Genomic DNA, 20,202 nt, shown 5'->3' on the forward strand with positions numbered 1-20,202 from the left:
ATTCATTGTACAAATTAATTGTGCATTCATTCATATCTTCACAGTGAAACTGGTCATCACAGAGGTAGACTTCAGTAGCAATCATGTAGCTTTTGTGCATTCAGGCTATCTCCTAACTAAACAGCACTTGTGAATCAAAGTAATGAATGTACAAAGATTAAGAAATTTGAAATGTTAATTTAGAGTTTCAGGGCAGAGTGGATTAACACTTCTCATCCCTGGGATCTGGGCTTAAAGCCCCCACCAGATTTGGTTAAATATGTGAAAACTACACAGTGGTGCAGTGGTTAGCACCGCAGCCTCACAGCTCCAGCGACCCGGGTTTGATTCTGGGTACTGCCTGTGTGGAGTTTGCAAGTTCTCCCTGTGACCGCGTGGGTTTTCGCCGGGTGCTCCGGTTTCCTCCCACAGCCAAAGACTTGCAGGTTGATAGGTAAATTGGCCATTGTAAATTGCCACTAGTATAGGTAGGTGGTAGGGGAATTGAGGGAAGGTGGGGATGTGGTAGGAATATGGGATTAATGTAGGATTAGTGTAAATGGGTGGTTGATGGTCGGCACAGACTCGGTGGGCCGAAGGGCCTGTTTCAATGCTGTATCTCTTCAAAAAAAAAAAAAATTTGGACAGACTTTATCATATGTATATTAAGCACAAATCCTCAGAACAAGGCTGCTCAAAGAACACCACGGTTAGGACTAAATTTGTAATCTTATTACTTAAGAACATAAATAGGAACAAGGAATAGGCTAAACAACCCTTTGAGTCTGCTCCACCATTTAATAAGATCATGGCTGATCTTTTATTTCAACAGCACTTTCTCACCCTATTCACATGTCCCTTAATTCCACTGGTGTCCAAAAATCTGTCGATCGCAGTCTTGAATGTGTTAAACGACTGAACATCCACAGCCCTCTGGGGTAGAGAATTCTAAAGATTCACAACCCTTTGAGTGATGAAATTTCTCCCCACCTCAGTCCTCAATGACCAACCCCTTATCATGAGACTATGGCCCCTAGTTCTGAATTGCTGAACTCAGATTAAAGCGCCAAGTTTTTATATTAAAGTTTTAAATGTCTATAATGAATGCTCTTCAATTTTGCAGGTGCTTTGGTTGGATGCAGTGACATAGTGTCACAACAGGTGATTGAACGGCGAGGCCTGGCAAATCATGACACAAAGAGGACAATAAAAATGGCCACTGTTGGGTTTATTTATGTGGTAAGTCTGCGGATTCTGAAATAGGAGTTAAATTAGAGTGCAACAAATATGTTGCTAGATGAAGATAGGATTACAGTTTGTGTTTAAAGCTTAATATCCCGCAACAGCAACAATTGTTGTTGGCGCTTTTAACAGAAAAATATCCTAAAGTACTTTACGGATCCTAATTGGGAACGATGACTGTGCTAGGAGCAGAGATTTGGAAATGGGTTGGAACATTTCATTGAAGAGATTCGTAAAAGACTTTTGTAGGTGGTAAAAGAGGCAGAGAGACAACATAATCTAGAGAGAGTTCCAGACAGCAAGAACAGTGCAGCTGAAAGCTGTACCACCAGTGGTGGGCCACAAGTGGAGAATGAATAGGATGCCAGGTTTGGAGGAATGGTGTATTCTGTAGGGGCTGGTGGATCTTGTAGAGATAGGGTGGGAGAAGATTGTGGACAGATTTGCAGACAAGGGTAAATGTCTTAAACTTACTATGTATTGATAAAATAATGGAATGGTAAAAAAGGTAGCAGATGGAATTCAATGTCAGTAAACATAAGTGAGGTGATTTTTTTATTTAATATAATAAGTGTAATAATTAGACTTTGCATTGAGGAAAGCTGGGTGAACTAGAAGAGCAGATGGATTTGGGGGGGTGTAAGTCCACAAGACAAAAGCCGCAGTTCAAGCGGATAAAGCCATAAAAAGCTAATGGAGTCCTGGGTTTTATAGCATGATGTAGAGAATATAAAAGTCCAGATGTAATGCGAATCTGTACAAAATCTTAGTAAGAATATAGTGTGGAATATTGTGTGCAGTTTTGGACTCTGCTTTATAGAAAGGATGTCAAGGCAATAGAGAGGATACAGCACAGATTCACTGTCCTTGGCACCCTCCTCTTTCTCATTTACCTTCTGCTGCTTGACAGCATCACCCGAAGACATGGGGCCAGATTCCATGTATAACTTACAATTATATTGTGTCTTTCACGACCTCGGGACATCCCAAAGCACTTTACAGCTAATCAAGTACTTTTGAAGTGTAGGAAACATAGCAGCTAGTTTGCGGTACAACAGGGTCCCACAAACAGTCATGTGATAATGACCAGACTATCTGTTTTAGTGATGTTGGTTGAGGGTTAAATATTGTGGAGAACACCCCAGCTCTTTGAAGAGTTCCAAAGGATCTCATACATCCACATGAGAAGGCAGATGGGGCTTGGTTTAACATCTCACCCAAAAGACAGCACCTCCACCAATGTAGCATTCTCTCAGTACTCCACTGTTACCCTGGATTCTGGGCTCAGGTCTGTAAAGTTGGACTTGAACCCACGCCTCTTGATTCCGAGGCAAAAGCTGAGCCATAGCTAACACCTAACATATGTAGGCTGACACCCCAGCTCTCCCTGTCTGCCATCAATTTTGACCCCTCCATTTCCACATGTTGTCAGACTGCATGAGTTTCAAACCTGGATGGGCTGCAGTTTCCTTCAGTTAAACACGTCATTATCTTTGGCCCCAGCACAAACTCTGTAACCTCATCACTGATTTTGTCACTTTTGTCATTTAATTGTATTAATTACAGATAAGGCCATTTCTGATCACATCCTTGGATAACTCGCCACCCAATATCCCCCTTCCACGCCCCAATCCTACTCCATTCTGTATCCAGCCCTGAAAAAAATTTTCCTCCATTCACTTTCAGCTAAATCTCAACTATCTAGCCTTTGGCCTTCCGTTCCCCACAACATTTCTGCAGCTATTGATTTTCTCAACCTTACCCTTTGATTTGATCAACCTTTGATGCCCTAGTCCCCAATATAAAGATCAGTCTCTCTCACCCTGTCCATTCTCCCTTGTACGACCCTCATCTCCGCTCCCTTAAGTCCATGGGGCGCAGACGTGGAAGGATATAGCGGTCAACTGGTCTAGCCATCAACCGCCAAATCTGGCTGGACTACTTAAAACACAATCTGGTCCCGCTTTCATCTGCTAAAACTGCTCACTATTCCAGGATTATCCTAGATAACCCCTGGCTTCTTTTCTCTGCAAAGTGTCTTCTTAAACCCCTGTCCCCTCCACCCTCACTTTCAGCAATAAGTGCAAGGAGCTCATGGACTTCTTTGTTACTAAGTTTGAGACCATCTGATCAGCTGTCTCTGCCATGTCCCTCCCTTCCATTAACCCACCTGGCCAAACTTCCCATAATGCTCTCCCTTGCCCTAGCCCTGAACTCACATCTTTAGTTCCTCTCCTATCTCTTCTCATGAACTCGCTGAAGTCATCTTGACCACCTCCTGTTCCCTCGATCCTGTTCCAACTAAACTGCTGATCACCCAAGTTCCCCTCCTGGTCCCCATGTTAGCTGATATTGTAAACAGTTCTCTCTCTTCAGGTATTGTCCCCCTCTCCTTTAAATCTACCATTATCATCCCTCTCCTCAAATAAACCAACCCTTGACCCCACCGCCCTTGCAAACGTCCCATCTCCAACTTCCCTTCTCCAAAGTCCTTGAACGTGTTGTCACCTCCCAAATCCGTTCCTATCTTTCCCAGAACTCCATGTTTGAATCCTTCCAATCAGGTTTCTGCCCTGCCACAGCACTGAACCAGCTCTTATCAAAGTCGCAAATGACATCCTATATGACAGTGGCAAAAGTAAACTTTCACTCCTCATCCTTCTCAACCTGTCTGTATCCTTTGACACAGTTGGCCACACCATCCTTCTCCAGCACCTCTCCACTGCCGTCCAGCTGGGTGGGACTGCACTCATCTGCTTCCATTCTTACCTGTAATCGCAGCCAGAAAATCACCTGCTGTAGCTTCTCTTCCTGCTCCCGCACCGTTACCTCTGGTGTCCCCCGAGGTTCTATCCTTGGCCCCCTCCTATTTCTCAGTTACATGCTGCCCCTCGACAACATCATATGAAAACACAGTGTTAATTTTCACACACATGCAGATGTCACTCAGTTCTACCTCATCACCACCTCTCTCGCCTCCTCCACTGTTGCTAAGTTATTAAACTGCCTATCCAACATCCAGTACTGGATGAGCAGAAATTTCCTTCAATTAAATTTTAGGAAGACTGAAGCCATTCTTTTTGGTCCCCATTCCAAACTCTCTTCCCTAGCTACCGACTCCATCCCTCTCCCTGGCAACACCCTGAGATTAAGCCAGTCTGTTCACAACTTTGGGACGACTTTTTACCCCGAGATGAGCTTCCGACCTTACATTCATGCAATCACTAAGACCGCCTATTTCCACCTCCGTAACATCATCCAACTTCACCTCATCTCAGCTTACCTGATGCTGAAACCCTTATTCATGCCTTCATTGCTTCTAGACTTGACTATTCCAATGCACTCCTGGCTGGTCTCCCACATTCTACTCTCCGTCAACATCCAAAACTCTGCTGCCGTGTCTTAACTCGCACCAAGTCCTGTTCCACTATTGCCCCTGTGATCGCTAACCTACATTGGATCCCGGCCCAGCAACATCTTGATATTAAAATTCACATCCTTGTTTTCAAATCCCTCCATGGCCTCGCCCCTCCCTATCTCTGTAATCTCTTTCAGCCCAGCAACCCTCTGAGATATCTGCGCTCCTCTAATTCCGGCCTCTTGTGTATCTCTGATTTTAAGCGTTGCACCATTGGTGGCCACACCTTCAGTTGTCTAGGCCCCAAGCTTTAAAATACTGTCCCTACACCTCTGTGCCTCACTTTCTTCCTTTAAGACACTCCTTAAAACCTACCTCATCTGACCTAATATCTCCTTTTGTGGCAGAGTGTCATACTTTGTTTTATAATGCTTCTCTGAACAGCCTTGGGACGTTTTATTACGTTAGAGGTGCTATATAAATATAAGTTGTTGTTAATCATGCTTGCACTGCGACCTGTCACAGGCCTTCCACTTTGTTCTTTTCCTGCCTCCTTTTCCTTGGCTCTGTACTAGCTTAAAAACTGTTCATTTCGAACATTTTCTAGTTCTGATCAAAGATCATAGACCTGAAATGTTAACTCTCTTTCTCTCTCCACATGTGCTGCTAGACCTGCTGAGCGTTTTCTGTTTTTATTTTTCAATTGATGCATAAGATTACATAGGATATATCGCACAGAAACAGGCCATCCAGTCCATGCCTGCGTTTATGCTCCAATTGAGCCTCCTTCCATATTCCCTCATCTAAATCTATCATCATAACCATCCATTCCCTTCTCCCTCATGCCTGTCTAGCTTCCCCTTAAAAACATCTGTACTGTTCGCTTCAACCACTCCCTGTGGTATTGAGTTCCACATTTTCACCACTCTTTGGTTAAAGAAGTTTCTTCTGAATTCTGTTTTGGATTTCTTGTTGACTCTCTTATATTGATGGCACTTAGTCATGATCTTCCTCACAAGAGGAAACATTCTGTCTGTATCCACTCTATCAAAACCTTTCATAATTTTAAGACCTCTGTTAGGTCACCCGTTAGCCTTTTTTCAAAAGACACCCAGCCTGTTAATTTTTCCCTGATATCCACACATTTCTGGTATCATCCTTGTAAATCTTCTCTGCATCTTTTTATCCTTTCTATAATATGGCAATCAGGACAGCCAGTGGCGTAGTGGTAATGTCACTGGTCAAGTAATCCAGAAGCCTAGTTTAATGCTCTGGGGAAATGGGTTCGAAACCTACCATGGCAGATGGTAAAATTTGAATTCAATTAATAAATCTGGAATTAAAGGCTATCCTGATGGTGACCATGAAACCATTGTCGACATGAAACCATTGTTGATTGTTGTAAATACCCAGCTGGCTCACTAATGTCCTTTAGGGAAGGAAATCTGATATCCTTACCTGCTCTGGCCTACAAGTGGCTCCAGACCCACAGCAATGTGGTTGACTCTTAAATACCCTCAGTTGTATCAAACCGCTGCAAGGTCTTAAAAAAAAAAAGGAATGAAGTCAGATGGACCACCCGGCATCAACATAGGCACTGAAAATAACAGCAGCAAACCCAGCCCTGATGACTCTGCAAAGTCCTCCTGACTAGGGAATATGGGATTAATGTAGGATTAGTATAAATGGGTGGTTGTTGGTCGGCACAGATTCAGTGGGCCGAAGGGCCTGTTTCAGTGCTGTATCTCTAAATAAAAATAAATAAAATAAACATCTCAAGTCAAGTCAAACAACAGCCTGACATATCATACTCATGGAATCATACCTTACATTGTCCCTGACACCACCATTGCCATCCCAGAGGTGGCGGCGCAGTGGTTATGCAGTCGGGAGGGAGTTGCCCTTGAATTCCTCAACATTGGCTCCAGATCCCACAAAGTCTCATGGCTTCAGATCAAATATGGGCAAGGAAACCTCCTGCTGATTACCACCTACCACCCTCCCTCGGTTGTGAATCAGTGCTTCTTCATGTTGAACACCACTTGGAAGAAGCACTGAGGGTGGCAAGGGCATAGAATGTACTTTGGGTGAGGGACTTCAATGTCCATCACCAAGAGGGGCTCAGTAGCACCACTACTGACTGAGGTGACTCCACATTCTCTGACCTTATTTATTAGTCTATTATGGGGCACCTTATCGAAGGCCTTTTGAAAATCCAGATAAATTATATTGACTGCATTACCATTGTCCACTCTCCCTGTTACCTCCTCAAAAAATTCAATAAGGTTGTTCAAGCAAGATTTTCCTTTTTGAAATAAATGCTGACTATTCATTATTATACTTTTTTCTAGATGTTCTTCTATTCTCTCCTTTAGTAGGGATTGCATTATTTTTCCTACTACCAATGTTAAGCTGACTGGTCTATTATTCCCTGGGCATGTTCTGTCCCCCTATGTTAGCTATCCGCCAGTCTTCTAACACTCACCTTTTTGTAACAAATTATTAAACGTGTGTAGTAATGCCTCTGCTATCTCTTCCTTAGATTCTTTTAAAACACGTGGATGCTGAAAATGCACCAAACTTGGAGCAATTATGACTTGGGTACAAGAGTGGCTTTGATAATCTTGAATCAATATTATAAAAATCAGCACCAACACAAATTCTTTTGATGGCAATCACTCCCACATATCTATGTATGTAAATGCTGGAAGTATTCAGCATCTGAGGAGAAAGAAACAGAGTTAACTTTTCAGGTCTGTGATCTTTCATCAGAACTGAGTATAGTTAGAAATGTAATAGGTTTTGAGCAAGTGAAAAGGGGGAGATTGGAAAGAAGGACTAAAGGGAAGGTCTGTGATAAGATGGAGGACAGGAGAGATTCAATGACAAAAGGTCATTTTGGTGCAGGGCCAAAGGGCGTGATAATGGAACAAGTAAGAAACAGAGAGTGTGTCTAGAGGAGGTGTGAATGGCAGGGTAGCTGCTGTCCTGGACGCAAAGTAAAGGAATTAAGAAAGAAACGATGGAAGAGGCCAAACCGGCAAAAAAAATCACATAACAAAATGGAGCAGATTTTTTCTGCTTCTTCGGAACTCCGCTGACCCGAAACGTTAACTCTGCTTCTCTTACCACAGATGCTGCCAGACCTGCTGAGTGATTCCAGCATTTCTTGTTTTTATATTATATATGTGTGGGTGTTGGGTGAGGACAGGATAAGTCTCAGCTACATATGCAAACAGCCACTTGACATCCATGTCTGGTTGCACACATGAAGAATGGCCTGTTATACAAGTCACTGGAGTACTGCTGATTCCTGTGGAACCTTAATGTAGTATGAGTCACTGTTCAGGAGAATAAGTGTAAGGGAAAATAAGTGGAGAGAAAAGTAGTAACTCCTTAGGAGAAACTGATAACTTGTCACATAGGTTACACCAATAAAATATCACCCTTGAAAAGCAATCTAACACGATGAAGACAACTTCATATTTGTAATTATCTGATGGCGTGTCTGCTCTCTGTTCTCAGAGAAATAGAAAATGTGAGAGAGAGAGACCAGCTGAAAATACAGCAGATTTGGTGCAGCTGTGACCTCGGTGCAAGGGTGTTTTTGACAATATTGATTTGCTAATAACCCTTTTGAAATTACAATTCTCAGTCATGTAAGTGATGTAATTGTGTGTTTATTTTAATCCCTTACCATAGGGTCCTGTTCTTGGAGTATGGTATAGGGTTCTAGATCGACTGATCGTCGGACAGAGCAAAACTGTGGCCTTTAAGAAAATGTTACTTGATCAGGTCAGTCTGTGAAAAACCACGACAAATTTTCATTTATGTAACACATTTAAAGTAGAAAAATCACAAACTACTTCACAGGGGAGTAAAATGAGCACCAAGCCTAAATGAGGAAGTTAGCAGAGTGATCAAAAGTTTAATAGAAAAAATAGTATTTAAGAAGGGTTAGCACAGGGATTCTGGAGACTACACCCCTAGAGAGCTAAATGTTGCTGAAACTTGGGGTGAAGGGCGGATGGACAGAACACCAGATTTGGAGGAAAGGACTCAAGACATAAGGGTGGAAGAATGTGCAATGGGATGAACTTCTGGGGAAACTTCGATGGAGATGAAGAAATGCTGCAAATTGGGTGTGCTGACTTCCATGCTTGAGTCTCCAATTTGTACTGATGGTGAGTGAGATTTCACTTCAGGAGCCTTGCCTCACAAAATATACTGTTTTCTTTTTTAAATGACTTTCTCTGCAATAAATATTGAACCCAGTTCCTCAGTCTCATTTATTATTGGCTTATCAAAATGACAAAGAACCACATTTAAAGTTTATTTTAGTCTAGAGTTGCAAAATAAAAGTCTTTCAGTGTGAATTAAGTGTCACACGTTATTATAAACCATGGTTGTCCAACATACGGCCCGCAGGCCAGAGTTCGACCCTCCAAAGGTTTCCATCTGGCCTGCGGGTGTGAACTGCCAGAATGTCAGGCTCCTTGGCGGGCAGCTGTAGGTTTGTTAGGACCCCGCTCCCATACAACTTGGCTGCACCCAGTGGAGAGCGGCATTCACACCCTGCCTCTATTATCCGTATTTATGGTGAGTGCACTGGTGGGAGCAGGGAGTGAGCGATACACAGAGAGAGACAGACGGGGGGAGGGATGCGGAGAGCGAGAGATGGGGGATGGGGAAAGCGAGAGACGGGGTGTGGGGGGGTAGAGAGAGGAGAGGTGTGAGAGGGAGGGGGTGTGGGGAGACAGGAGGGAGAGAGAGTGATCAAGATCACTCCCGACACATAGTAGGCATCTATCTGGAATACTCCACATCGCTACAAGAAGTGTGCGGGCAGAGATTGAATACCTGTGCAAGCAAAATAAATGCCAGGTATGTCATTAAATCAGTGTTCAACATAATGACAAGGAATTAAGTCAATAAATTTGTCTTCTCATTTAAAGCTTCTTCACAAAAATGCACATTTGTTATTTCAATAGTAAGATAAATTTTTAATGCCTTTATCTTGCTGAAATTCTCTCACTGGCCCCCTATGTAGGACAAAAATTGTAATTTGGCCCCCTATGTGAAAAGGTTGGACACCCTGGTTATAAACAGTACTTTTGTGTGCATGATTAGTCCAGCATTCGTTTGAAAGCATGATTGTGGTGTCAGAGGACTGGCATCTGATTTTACAATTTGGCACAAGCGTTGCTGCACTTCAAGAATAAGCACCTTTTAGTGGATTTATTCACAATTGTCCTGACACAGTTCTATGTAAGAAGACATATTTGCCACAATGGTCATATATTAACTGTGTCGATGTGGACTTTCTTAAGGCACTTTAAGCTGAGTCTTGTATTTTTTTCTGCTTATAAAAGGTCAGCATTCTGACGTGCCACTTGTTCTTGTCAAGTCTCTTGGGGAAATTGTAGGAAGAAGGAATAAAGTCTCTGATTTTTTTTTTCCAGTTTGCACTTGCTCCTTGTTTCTTGGCCTGTTTCATTGTTGTAACTTCATTCCTGGGTGGGCATTCACCAGAGGAAGTATGGTTAAAGTTAAAGATGGTGAGTAGTATTTATGTTCATAAATTTTTATCTTTTTTTATTGGTGCACTGCATGAAGATCTAGCTCCAAGTACATAACAAATCTAACCAGGCTCTTGAGTAGAATGTAGATGGAATGCTGAGGGTGACCAGTCATGGTGACTACATGTTGTACACGAAAGATGCAAAAACAAAAGTACTTTATTAAAAAAATTGATTGATATATACTTGAAAAAGAAAAAATTGCAGGGCTATGGGGAAAGAGCAGGGGAGTGGGACTAATTGGATTGCTTTTTGCAATGGCCTTTGTGCTGTATGATTTGTTTTATGTACATTTGATTATGAATAGTCAAGTTTATTTTTACTTTCAGTAAACCCTGCCTTAGCCGCTAAAAACATTTTCCTTTAAAATTGGAGTACTATTTCACTCTTTTTCTCCCTAGTTGTGGGGTGGTAATAGTTTGACTTTATACTGCTTGCATGGAGGCTTGCCCTCTGAGAACGAATTTTGTAAGTTCATGGTCACACCTTACACAATTTCTTGATCATTAATTTAGATGATTTACAATTACGTGCAGTTGAATGCTCAAATTTCTAATGTGCGTTCTTGGAGAGGTGGGTAGGGGTGGGGAGAAGCGAAGTGAGGTTCCCTGCACAGAGTACAATATTAGAAAATTGTCCCTTAAATACTGTCTGTATTCACAAATACAAAGAATTTGGAATGGACTAATGCCGTGATGTAGTTGATATAAGTAAGAATGTGTTGGAAAGCCTAATACTTGGATACCCTCTGAAGATATCAAGAGCTGTTTAAATTTAGTTTTTCGTATACATTGCAGTTGGTATATAATTACACTATCTGTTCAGCTAAGCATAGCTTTCGTAACATCATAGAATGGTACAGCACAGGAGGAGGCCATTTGGCCCATCACATCTGCATTTGCTGTTTCAAAGATCAATCCAGTCAGTCCCGTTCCTCTGTTCTTTCCCCATATCCTTGCTTATTTTTCCTTCATATATCCAATTCCTTTTTGAAAGAAACTTTCTCTGCACTAAGGAGAACAACCCCGGCTTGCAGCGAGTAAAATCTCTACATCAGCAAAGACGTGCCAATGCACATAATTTATCCATTCAGACCTGGTGTTATTGAACAAAGGGGAATATTTTAAATCATCAAAACAGTGAGAGAATTGAGTAATAACAGAAATTTCCTGCCTAAGAGCATGGGTGCAGTGGCCATTGACAGAGTTTCACAGTGAAGCTGCAGAAGAGAGCAGCTTGAGAGCTTAGAACAAAGAACAAAGAAAATTACAGCACAGGAACAGGCCCTTCGGCCCTCCAAGCCTACGCCGATCCAAATCCTCTATCTAAACCTGTCGCCTATTTTCGAAGGGTCTGTATCTCTTTACTTCCTGCCCATTCATGTATCGTGCCCGCGTCTACCACCTCCGCTGGCAATGCGTTCCATGCACCCACCACCCTCTGCGTAAAGAACTTTCCACGCATATCCCCCCTAAACTTTTCCCCTTTCACTTTGAACTCGTGTCCCCTTGTAATTGAATCCCCCACTCTGGGAAAAAGCTTCTTGCTATCCACCCTGTCTATACCTCTCATGATTTTGTACACCTCAATCAGGTCCCCCCTCAACCTCCGTCTTTCTAATGAAAATAATCCTAATCTACTCAACCTCTCTTCATAGCTAGCGCCCTCCATACCAGGCAACATCCTGGTGAACCTCCTCTGCACCCTCTCCAAAGCATCCACATCCTTTTGGTAATGTGGCGACCAGAACTGCACGCAGTATTCCATATGTGGCCGAACCAAAGTCTTATACAACTGTAACATGACCTGCCAACTCTTGCACTCAATACCCCGTCCGATGAAGGAAAGCATGCCGTATGCCTTCTTGACCACTCTATTGACCTGCGTTGCCACCTTCAGGGAACAATGGACCTGAACACCCAAATCTCTCTGTACATCAATTTTCCCCAGGACTTTTCCATTTACTGTATAGTTCACTCTTGAATTGGATCTTCCAAAATGCATCACCTCGCATTTGCCCTGATTGAACTCCATTAGGAGGTGCATGACTTTTATTAGGCACCACACTAGGCATTGGATTTACCACAACAGAGTGTAATTGATCATCTAGAGGCTTGGTCTTATCAAGAATCAAGATACATTGCCTCTGTATACCTTTGTGGACTATTAGCCATCTGCAATGCACTACTAGTGGCAATAAATGCTACTTATGACACAAGGACTTTTCAAGGACTCTAAGTGTACTCCTTAGGAGCCAGCCGTTCTCCTATACTGCCCATTAAGTATTACCACATATTTTGATTACTATGCTTCAGCAAGAACCAGCAGTAGATTAGCCACTGCAAGCGGAGGAGCTTTCTTAGTTGAACCACTGCCTGTCATCAGACCATTCCTCAGTGAGGGAGTCAACAACTTGAGTGGAATCATAGAATCATAGAAAGTTTACGGCACAGTAAGAGTCCACTTGGCCCATCGTGTCTGCGCCAACCAAAAATAAAAGCCACCCAGCCCAATCTCACTTTTCAGCATTTGGATCTTAGCCCTGCAGGATACGGCACTTCAGGTGCACATCTAGACCCCTTTTAAATGAGATGAGGTTTTCTGCCTCTACCACCCTTTCAGGCAGTGAGTTCCAGACCCCCACCACCCTCTAGGTGAAAACATTTTTCCTCATCTCCCCTCTAATCCTTCTACCAATCAATTTTAATCTATGTCCCCTAGTCACTGACCTTTCTCCTACGGTAAATCGGCCCTTTTCATCCAGTCTATCCAGACCTCTCTCAATTTTGTACACCTAAATCAAATCTCCACTCAGCCTCCTTTGTTCCAAGGCAAACAATTCCAACCTATCCAATCTTTCCTCGTAGCTGCAATTTTCTAGTCTCCTCAGTAGAAAACTAGATGCTGAAAATAAGCAAGAAAATAAAAATTAATTTTAAGTTGTGTTTTGCTATTGTATGTGTTAATATTGGGCTGGATTTTGCTGTCAGTGTTGAAGCAATGGGACTTGCTGCTAAACTTTAAAAAAAAAAAGATCTAGTGATCTTCTGTGGCGTGGATTTCACCTTTCCCAATGTTAATTTGAATCTGGCACCATGTCAAGGGGCTCTCCAGGCATCCAGCAACGATGATATCATCAGGCAGAGTAAGCAACCAATCACATTGAAGTATTCTCACATGCAGCAAACCTGGAAGTAAAAACCATTGATTATCCTTCAGATTTAATTTATTTTTCAGATAGCAAAATAAATGATTATGATTGGATTAAGATAGAAGCTAAAATATCATAAACTTTATAATTTTTTTATCATTACGGAGAAACTTGACATTCCACAAATATAAAATTAGCTTTTCAGGACAAGTGAGGGTGTTTAGCAGTAATTATGAACATAGTACACGGTTAAAAACCCAGTTATACCTCATTCAGCAAGGTGTACATTTTTGAAGGGATTTCTTAGGACAGTGGTTCTCCGTGTGATCCATGAGGATTCTCCAGGTGGTCTATGGGCTGGTCCGAAATGTAGATCACTGACACGCAACATCATGGCCGAGGCCATACAAGAGAAGCCTCATCCCCTCCAATCATGTGACATAACACAACCAGACCGGCTCCCATGTGCATGACACATGCCGTCATAAGCGCAAGCAGCAGCAATGTAGTTTTATAAGCAAGATTTATGTTACTGTTGATTTTGATTGATTAATATAGTTGTTCGATAAGTATTAGTTTCTCAGAAGGTGATTATTGTGAAGATTTTATAACATATTAAAATGTTTCAAGTAAATATATTCTTTTGTAGAATTAATGTTGATAAGATGAAAATGTATATACTTTTGTTTCTGCTATGAATTAATAATTTACTTATATTTAATTTAAAAATACATGTACATAAACTTATTCCAATTAGTAGTGAAAAAGCAGTGAAATATTCATAGTTTCCATATGTTCCCATTCATTGTGATGATTTTTTTTGCAGTGGCAAGTGAAAGTGGGTGGGGTAGGACCGGTAGGAGGTCCACAAGGTCTTTTGCCCCACTTAAGTAGTGTGTGGATGAAAAAGTTTGAGAACCACTGGCTTGGGGATTGCACTCAGGGTGGACCTCAACAGTGCACCATGAGGAGAAACATAAAATCACTAATAGTGATGACTTGATTTAGCAATCACTGATTGTTTCATCGTTACTACCACCGCAAAATCCAGGCCAATATGTTTTGCTCCTATTGTGTTGTGTCCTTCTCCATGTTAGTTCTGGATGTGTCCTGCTGAACGTTGTATTCTTGCCTAGCAAATTGATGAGCTACAGGTAGTGTACTTCATAGCCAGATTATTGAAAATTTCAATACTTATCATGGTTGGTAGCTGCTGGAGAAGTGTTGAAGGATTGTTGAGACATCATGATTTCTTTCTACTCTTCCATTAGCACCAATGAAAATCACAATCTCACAAATCATACAAACATATGAATTAGTAGCAGGAGTAGGCCACTTGTCCCTTCAAGCCTGCTCCACCATTCATTGAGGTCCTGGGTGAACTTATTACTCCACATTTCCACCTACCCCCAATAACCTTCCACTCTCTTGCTTATCAAGAATCTATCTACCTCTGCCTTAAAAATATTCAAAAACTCTGCTTCCACTGCCTTTTGAGGAAGAGAGTTCCAAAGACTCATGACCCTCTGAGAGAAACAATTTCTCCTCATCTCTGTCTTAAATGGGTGACCCCTTATTTTTAAACAGTGACCTCTGGTTCTAGATTCTCCCACAAAGGGAAACATCCTTTCCACATCCACCCTGTCAAGACCCCTCACGATCTTATTTGTTTCAATCAAGTCGCCTCTTGCTCTTCTAAATTCCAGCGGATACAAGCCTAGCCTATCTGATCTTTCCTCGTAAGACAGCCTGCCCATTCCAGGTATTAGTCTAGTAAACCTTCTCCGTACTACCTTCTCCGCATTTACATCCTTCATTAAATATGGAGACCAGTACTGTACACAGTACTCCAGATGTGGTCTCATCAATTCCCTGTACAGCTGAAGCATATCCTCCTTACTTTTGTATTCAGTTCCCCTCGTGATAAACAATAACATTCTATTAGCTTTCCTAATTACGTGCTGTACCTACATACTAACCATTTGCGATTTGTGCACTAGGACACCCAGATCCCTCTGCAATCTCTCACCATTTAGATAATATGCTTCTTTTTTATTCTTCCTGCCAAAGTGGACAATTTCACACTTTCCCACATTATACTCCATTTGCCAGGTCTTTGCCGACTCACTTAACCTATCTCTCCCTTTATAGCCTCCTTATGTCCCCTTCACAAATTATTTTCCTACCTATCTTTGTGTCATCAGCAAATGTAGCAACCACACCTTCGGTCCCTTCATCTAAGTCATTTATATAAATTGTAAAAAGTTGAGGGCCCAGCACAGATCCCTGTGGCACACCACTCGTTACATCTTGCCAGCCAGAAAATGACCCATTTCTGCCTACTCGCTGTTTCCTGTTAGTTAGCCAATCTTCTATCCATGCCAATATGTTACCCCGTACACCATGAGCTTTTGTTTTATGCAATAACCTTTGATGTGGCACCTTATCAAATGCCTTCTGGAAATCTAAGTGCAATACATCCACTGGTTCCCCTTTATCCACAGCACATTTGATTCCCTCAAAAAAAAAACTCCAATAAATTGGTTAAACATGATTTCCCTTTCACAAAACCATGTTGACTCTGCCTGATTAGATTAGATTAGATTAGAGATACAGCACTGAAACAGGCCCTTCGGCCCACCGAGTCTGTGCCGAACATCAACCACCCATTTATACTAATCCTACACTAATCCCATATTCCTACCAAACATCCCCACCTGTCCCTATATTTCCCTACCACCTACCTATACTAGTGACAATTTATAATGGCCAATTTACCTATCAACCTGCAAGTCTTTTGGCTTATGGGAGGAAACCGGAGCACCCGGAGAAAACCCACGCAGACACAGGGAGAACTTGCAAACTCCACACAGGCAGTACCCGGAATCGAACCCGGGTCCCTGGAGCTGTGAGGCTGCGGTGCTAACCACTGCGCCACTGTGCCGCATTTTCTAAATGCCCTGCTATAGCATTTTTATAATAGCTTCTAACATTTTTCCTAAGACAGATATTAAGCTAACTGGCCTGTAGTTTCCTGATTTCTGTCTCCTCCCTTTTTGAATAAAGGAGTTACATTCGCTATTTTCCAATCTAAAGGAACCTTCCCCAAATATAGGGAATTTTGGAAAATTAAAACTAATGCATCAAGTATCTCAGTAGCCACTTCTTTTAACACCCTAGGATGAAGTCCATCAGGACCCGGGTACTTGTCAGCCCGCAGCTCCAACAATTTGTTCAGTACCACTTCCGTGGTGATTGTAATTTTCTTGAATTCCTCCCTCCCTTCTATTCCTGACTTACGGCTAATACTGGAATGTTACTTGTATCCTCAGTAGTGAAGACCGATGCAAAATATCTGTTCAATTCATCTGCCATCTCCTTATTAGCCATTATTAATTTCACAAACTCGCTTTCTATAGGACCAATGCTCACTTTGTTAACTTTTCTTTTTTAAATATCTAAAGAAACTCTTGCTATCTGTCTTTATATTTCCATCTAGCTTTCTCTCGTACTCTGTATTTACCTTCCTTATCAATCTCTCAGTCATTCTTTGTTGTTTTTTATATTCTGTTCAATCTTCTGACCTGCCTCCCATCTTTGCACAATTATAGGCTTTTTCTTTAAGTTTGATACTATCTTTAACTGTTTCAGTTAACCACGGATGGCAGGTCCCACCCTTGGAATTGTTCTTTCTCGTTGAAATGTATCTATTCTGTGTATTCTGAAATATCCTTAAATGTCTGCCACTGCATTTCTATTGACCTATCCCTTAACCTGATTTGCCAGTTCACTTTAGCTAACTCTGCATTCATACCCTCATAATTGCTCTTATTTAAGTTTAAAATACTAGTCTTGGACCCACTCTTCTCTCCCTCAAACTGAATGTAAAATGCAAACATATTATGATCGCTGCTACCTAGGGGCACCTTAACTATGAGGTCATTATTAATCCTATCTCATTGCACAATGCCTGGTCTAGTATATCCTGCTCTCTTGTTGCCTCCAGCACATATTGTTCCAAGAAATTATCCCAAAAACATTCTACGTACTCCTCATCTAGGCTACCTCTGCCCATCTATTTTTTCCAGTCTATATGTAGGTTAAAATCCCCCATAATTATCGCTGTACCTTTCTGACAAGCTGCCATTATTTCTTCCTTTATACCCTGTCCTAAAGTGCGGTTAATGTTAGGTGGCCGGTACAACAATCCCACAATGACTTCTTCCCTTTATGATTTCTCATCTCTACCCAAACTGCTTCTATATCCTGGTCTCCTGAACATAGGTCATCCCTCTCTATTTTTTTTTTTATTCATTCATGGGATGTGGGCATCACTGGCCAGGCCAGCATTTATTGCCCATCCCTAATTGCCCTTGAGAAGGTGGTGGAGAGCTGCCTTCTTGAACCGCTGCAGTCCAGTTGGGGTAGGTATATCCACAGTGCTGTTAGGAAGGGAGTTCCAGGATTTTGACCCAGCGACAGTGAAGGAATGGCGATATAGTTCCGAGTCAGGATGGTGTTTGACTTGGAGGGGAACTTGCAGGTGGTGGTGTTCCCATGTATTTGCTGCCCTTGTCCTTCTAGTTGGTAGACGTCGTGGGTTTGGAAGGTGCTGTCTAAGGAGCCTTGGTGCGTTGCTGCAGTGCATCTTGTAGATGGTACACACTGCTGCCACTGTGCGTCGGTGGTGGAGGGAATGAATGTTTGTCGATGGGGTGCCAATCAAGTGGGCTGCTTTGTCCTGGATGGTGTCGAGCTTCTTGAGTGTTGTTGGAGCTGCACCCATCCAGGCAAGTGGAGGGTATTCCATCTCACTCCTGATTTGTGCCTTGTAGATGGTGGACAGGCTTTGGGGAGTCAGGAGGTGAGTTACTCGCCTCAGGATTCCTAGCCTCTGACCTGCTCTTGTAGCCACGGTATTTATATGGCTACTCCAGTTCAGTTTCTGGTCACTGGTAGCCCCAAGGATGTTGATAGTGGGGGATTCAGCGATGGTAATGCCGTTGAATGTCAAGGGGAGATGTTTAGATTCTCTCTTGTTGGAGATGGTCATTGCCTGGCACTTGTGTGGTGCGAATGTTACTTGCCACTTATCAGCCCAAGCCTGGATATTGTCCAGGTCTTGCTGCATTTCTACACAGACTGCTTCAGTATCTGAGGAGTCATGAATGGTGCGGAACATTGTGCAATCATCAGCGAACATCCCCACTTCTGACCTTATGATTGAAGGAAGGTCATTGATGAAACAGCTGAAGAAGGTGGGGCCTAGGACACTACCTTGAGGAACACCTGCAGTGATGTCCTGGAGCTCTGATGATTGACCTCCAACAACCACAACCATCTTCCTTTGCGCTAGGTATGACTCCAGCCAGCGGAGGGTTTTCTCCCTGATTCCCATTGACCTCAGTTTTCCTAGGGCTCCTTGATGCCGTACTCGGTCAAATGCTGCCTTGATGTCAAGGGCAGTCACTCTCACCTCACCTCTTGAGTTCAGCTCTTTTGTCCATGTTTGAACCAAGGTTGTAATGAGGTCAGGAGCTGCGTGGCCCTGGCAGAACGCAAACTGAGCATCACTGAACAGGTTATTGCTAAGCAAGTGCCGCTTGATGGCACTGTTGATGACACCTTCCATCACTTTACATCACTATTGCGTTAATACCATCATTAATTAGCAGAGCCGCCCCTCCACCTTTTCCTACCTTCCTGTCCTTCCTAAATGCCATGTATCCTTCAATATTCTGGTCCCAATCTATGTCGTCCTGCAGTCAGGTCTCTGTAATGGCTATCAGATCATACTTATTTATTTCTATTTGTGCTCTCAGTTCGTCTGTTTTGTTTTGAATGCTACGTGCATTCAGATACAGAGCCTTTAGTTTTGTCCTTTTATTATTTTTGGGATTTGAAAGCTTTGCTTTACCATGATTTTTTAAATGCAGGATGGGGGGGGCAGTGTAGGTCAGTAAGCACTGGGATGATTTGGGAGTGAGACTTGGTCCTGATTGGGAGGTGCAGAGCAGAATTTGGATGCGGTTAGAGGATGGGAGGCCGATCAAGAGAGCATTGGAATGGTCAAGACCAGAAGTGACAAAGGCATGGATGAGGGTTTCAGTAGAAGATGGGCTCGGGCAGGGGTGGTAACGGACAATGTTGTAATGATGTAGATTTTAGGTTGAAGCTCAGCTTGGGTTAAAATAGGAGGTTGAGGCTGCAAACTGCCAGCTTCAACCTGAGACAGAGAGGGAAGGGAATGGAATCAGTGGTGAGGGTACGGAGTTTGTACAGGTGCCCAAAAAGCTGGTTTCAGTCTTCCTAATGCTTAAGTGGAGATAATTTCACTCATTCTGGATCAGATGTCACATAAACAAGTTGTCAACACAGAGACAGTCGTGGGGTCGAGAGAGGTAGAGCTGGGTATTATCAGCATCAATGTGGAACCTGGCTTTGAATGATGTTGCTTTTAAATGAAGAAGAGAGGAACCCCAGAGGTAGCAGTGTGGGAGCGGGAAGAGAAAACATTGCTGGCGTTGCTCTGACTGTATGAGGATAAGCAAGCATGGAACCAAGCAAGGCAGTCAACTCAGCTGGACAACAGAGGAGATGATGTGATTGATCATGTCAAAGGCTGCAGATAGGTTGAGGAGGGAGAGTGCACCATAGTGACCATCACAAAATGTCATTTGTGATTTATTCTACAATTTTGTTTCTTTTACAGTCGTGCTAAGAAACAAATTTCTGGCTGCTGTTGAAATTAATTGAACATGAACAGCAAAAATAAGAAGGAATCATCGGATATGTCGTCTGAGCTTCTTTTCCAGCCAGGAGATCCAACTTGATAGGTTTTCAGTAGGGTAATTTTTGACTGCCAAAATGGTCAATTTCACCACAAGTGGAAA

General features: G+C 42.5%; 1 protein-coding gene across 7 annotated transcripts in view; it reads left to right on the plus strand.

Annotated features, from left to right (window-relative positions):
- mpv17 (mitochondrial inner membrane protein MPV17) overlaps nucleotides 1–20,202 on the plus strand; it is a 109,574-nt gene that overhangs the window by 60,546 nt on the left and 28,826 nt on the right. For all 7 annotated transcript variants that reach the window (XR_010971194.1, XR_010971195.1, XM_068024088.1 and 4 more), the window contains exons 3-5: nucleotides 1,103–1,218; nucleotides 8,282–8,374; nucleotides 10,042–10,137. Coding sequence is in view for 5 of the 7 variants with exons in the window: in XM_068024088.1 (XP_067880189.1) it covers nucleotides 1,103–1,218; nucleotides 8,282–8,374; nucleotides 10,042–10,137 (305 nt within the window). In the remaining 2 variants the exon portion in view is untranslated. The remainder of the gene's footprint in view (nucleotides 1–1,102; nucleotides 1,219–8,281; nucleotides 8,375–10,041; nucleotides 10,138–20,202) is intronic.

Source organism: Heterodontus francisci, chromosome 3 (assembly GCF_036365525.1).
Source record: "Heterodontus francisci isolate sHetFra1 chromosome 3, sHetFra1.hap1, whole genome shotgun sequence".
Lineage (NCBI taxonomy): Eukaryota > Metazoa > Chordata > Chondrichthyes > Heterodontiformes > Heterodontidae > Heterodontus > Heterodontus francisci.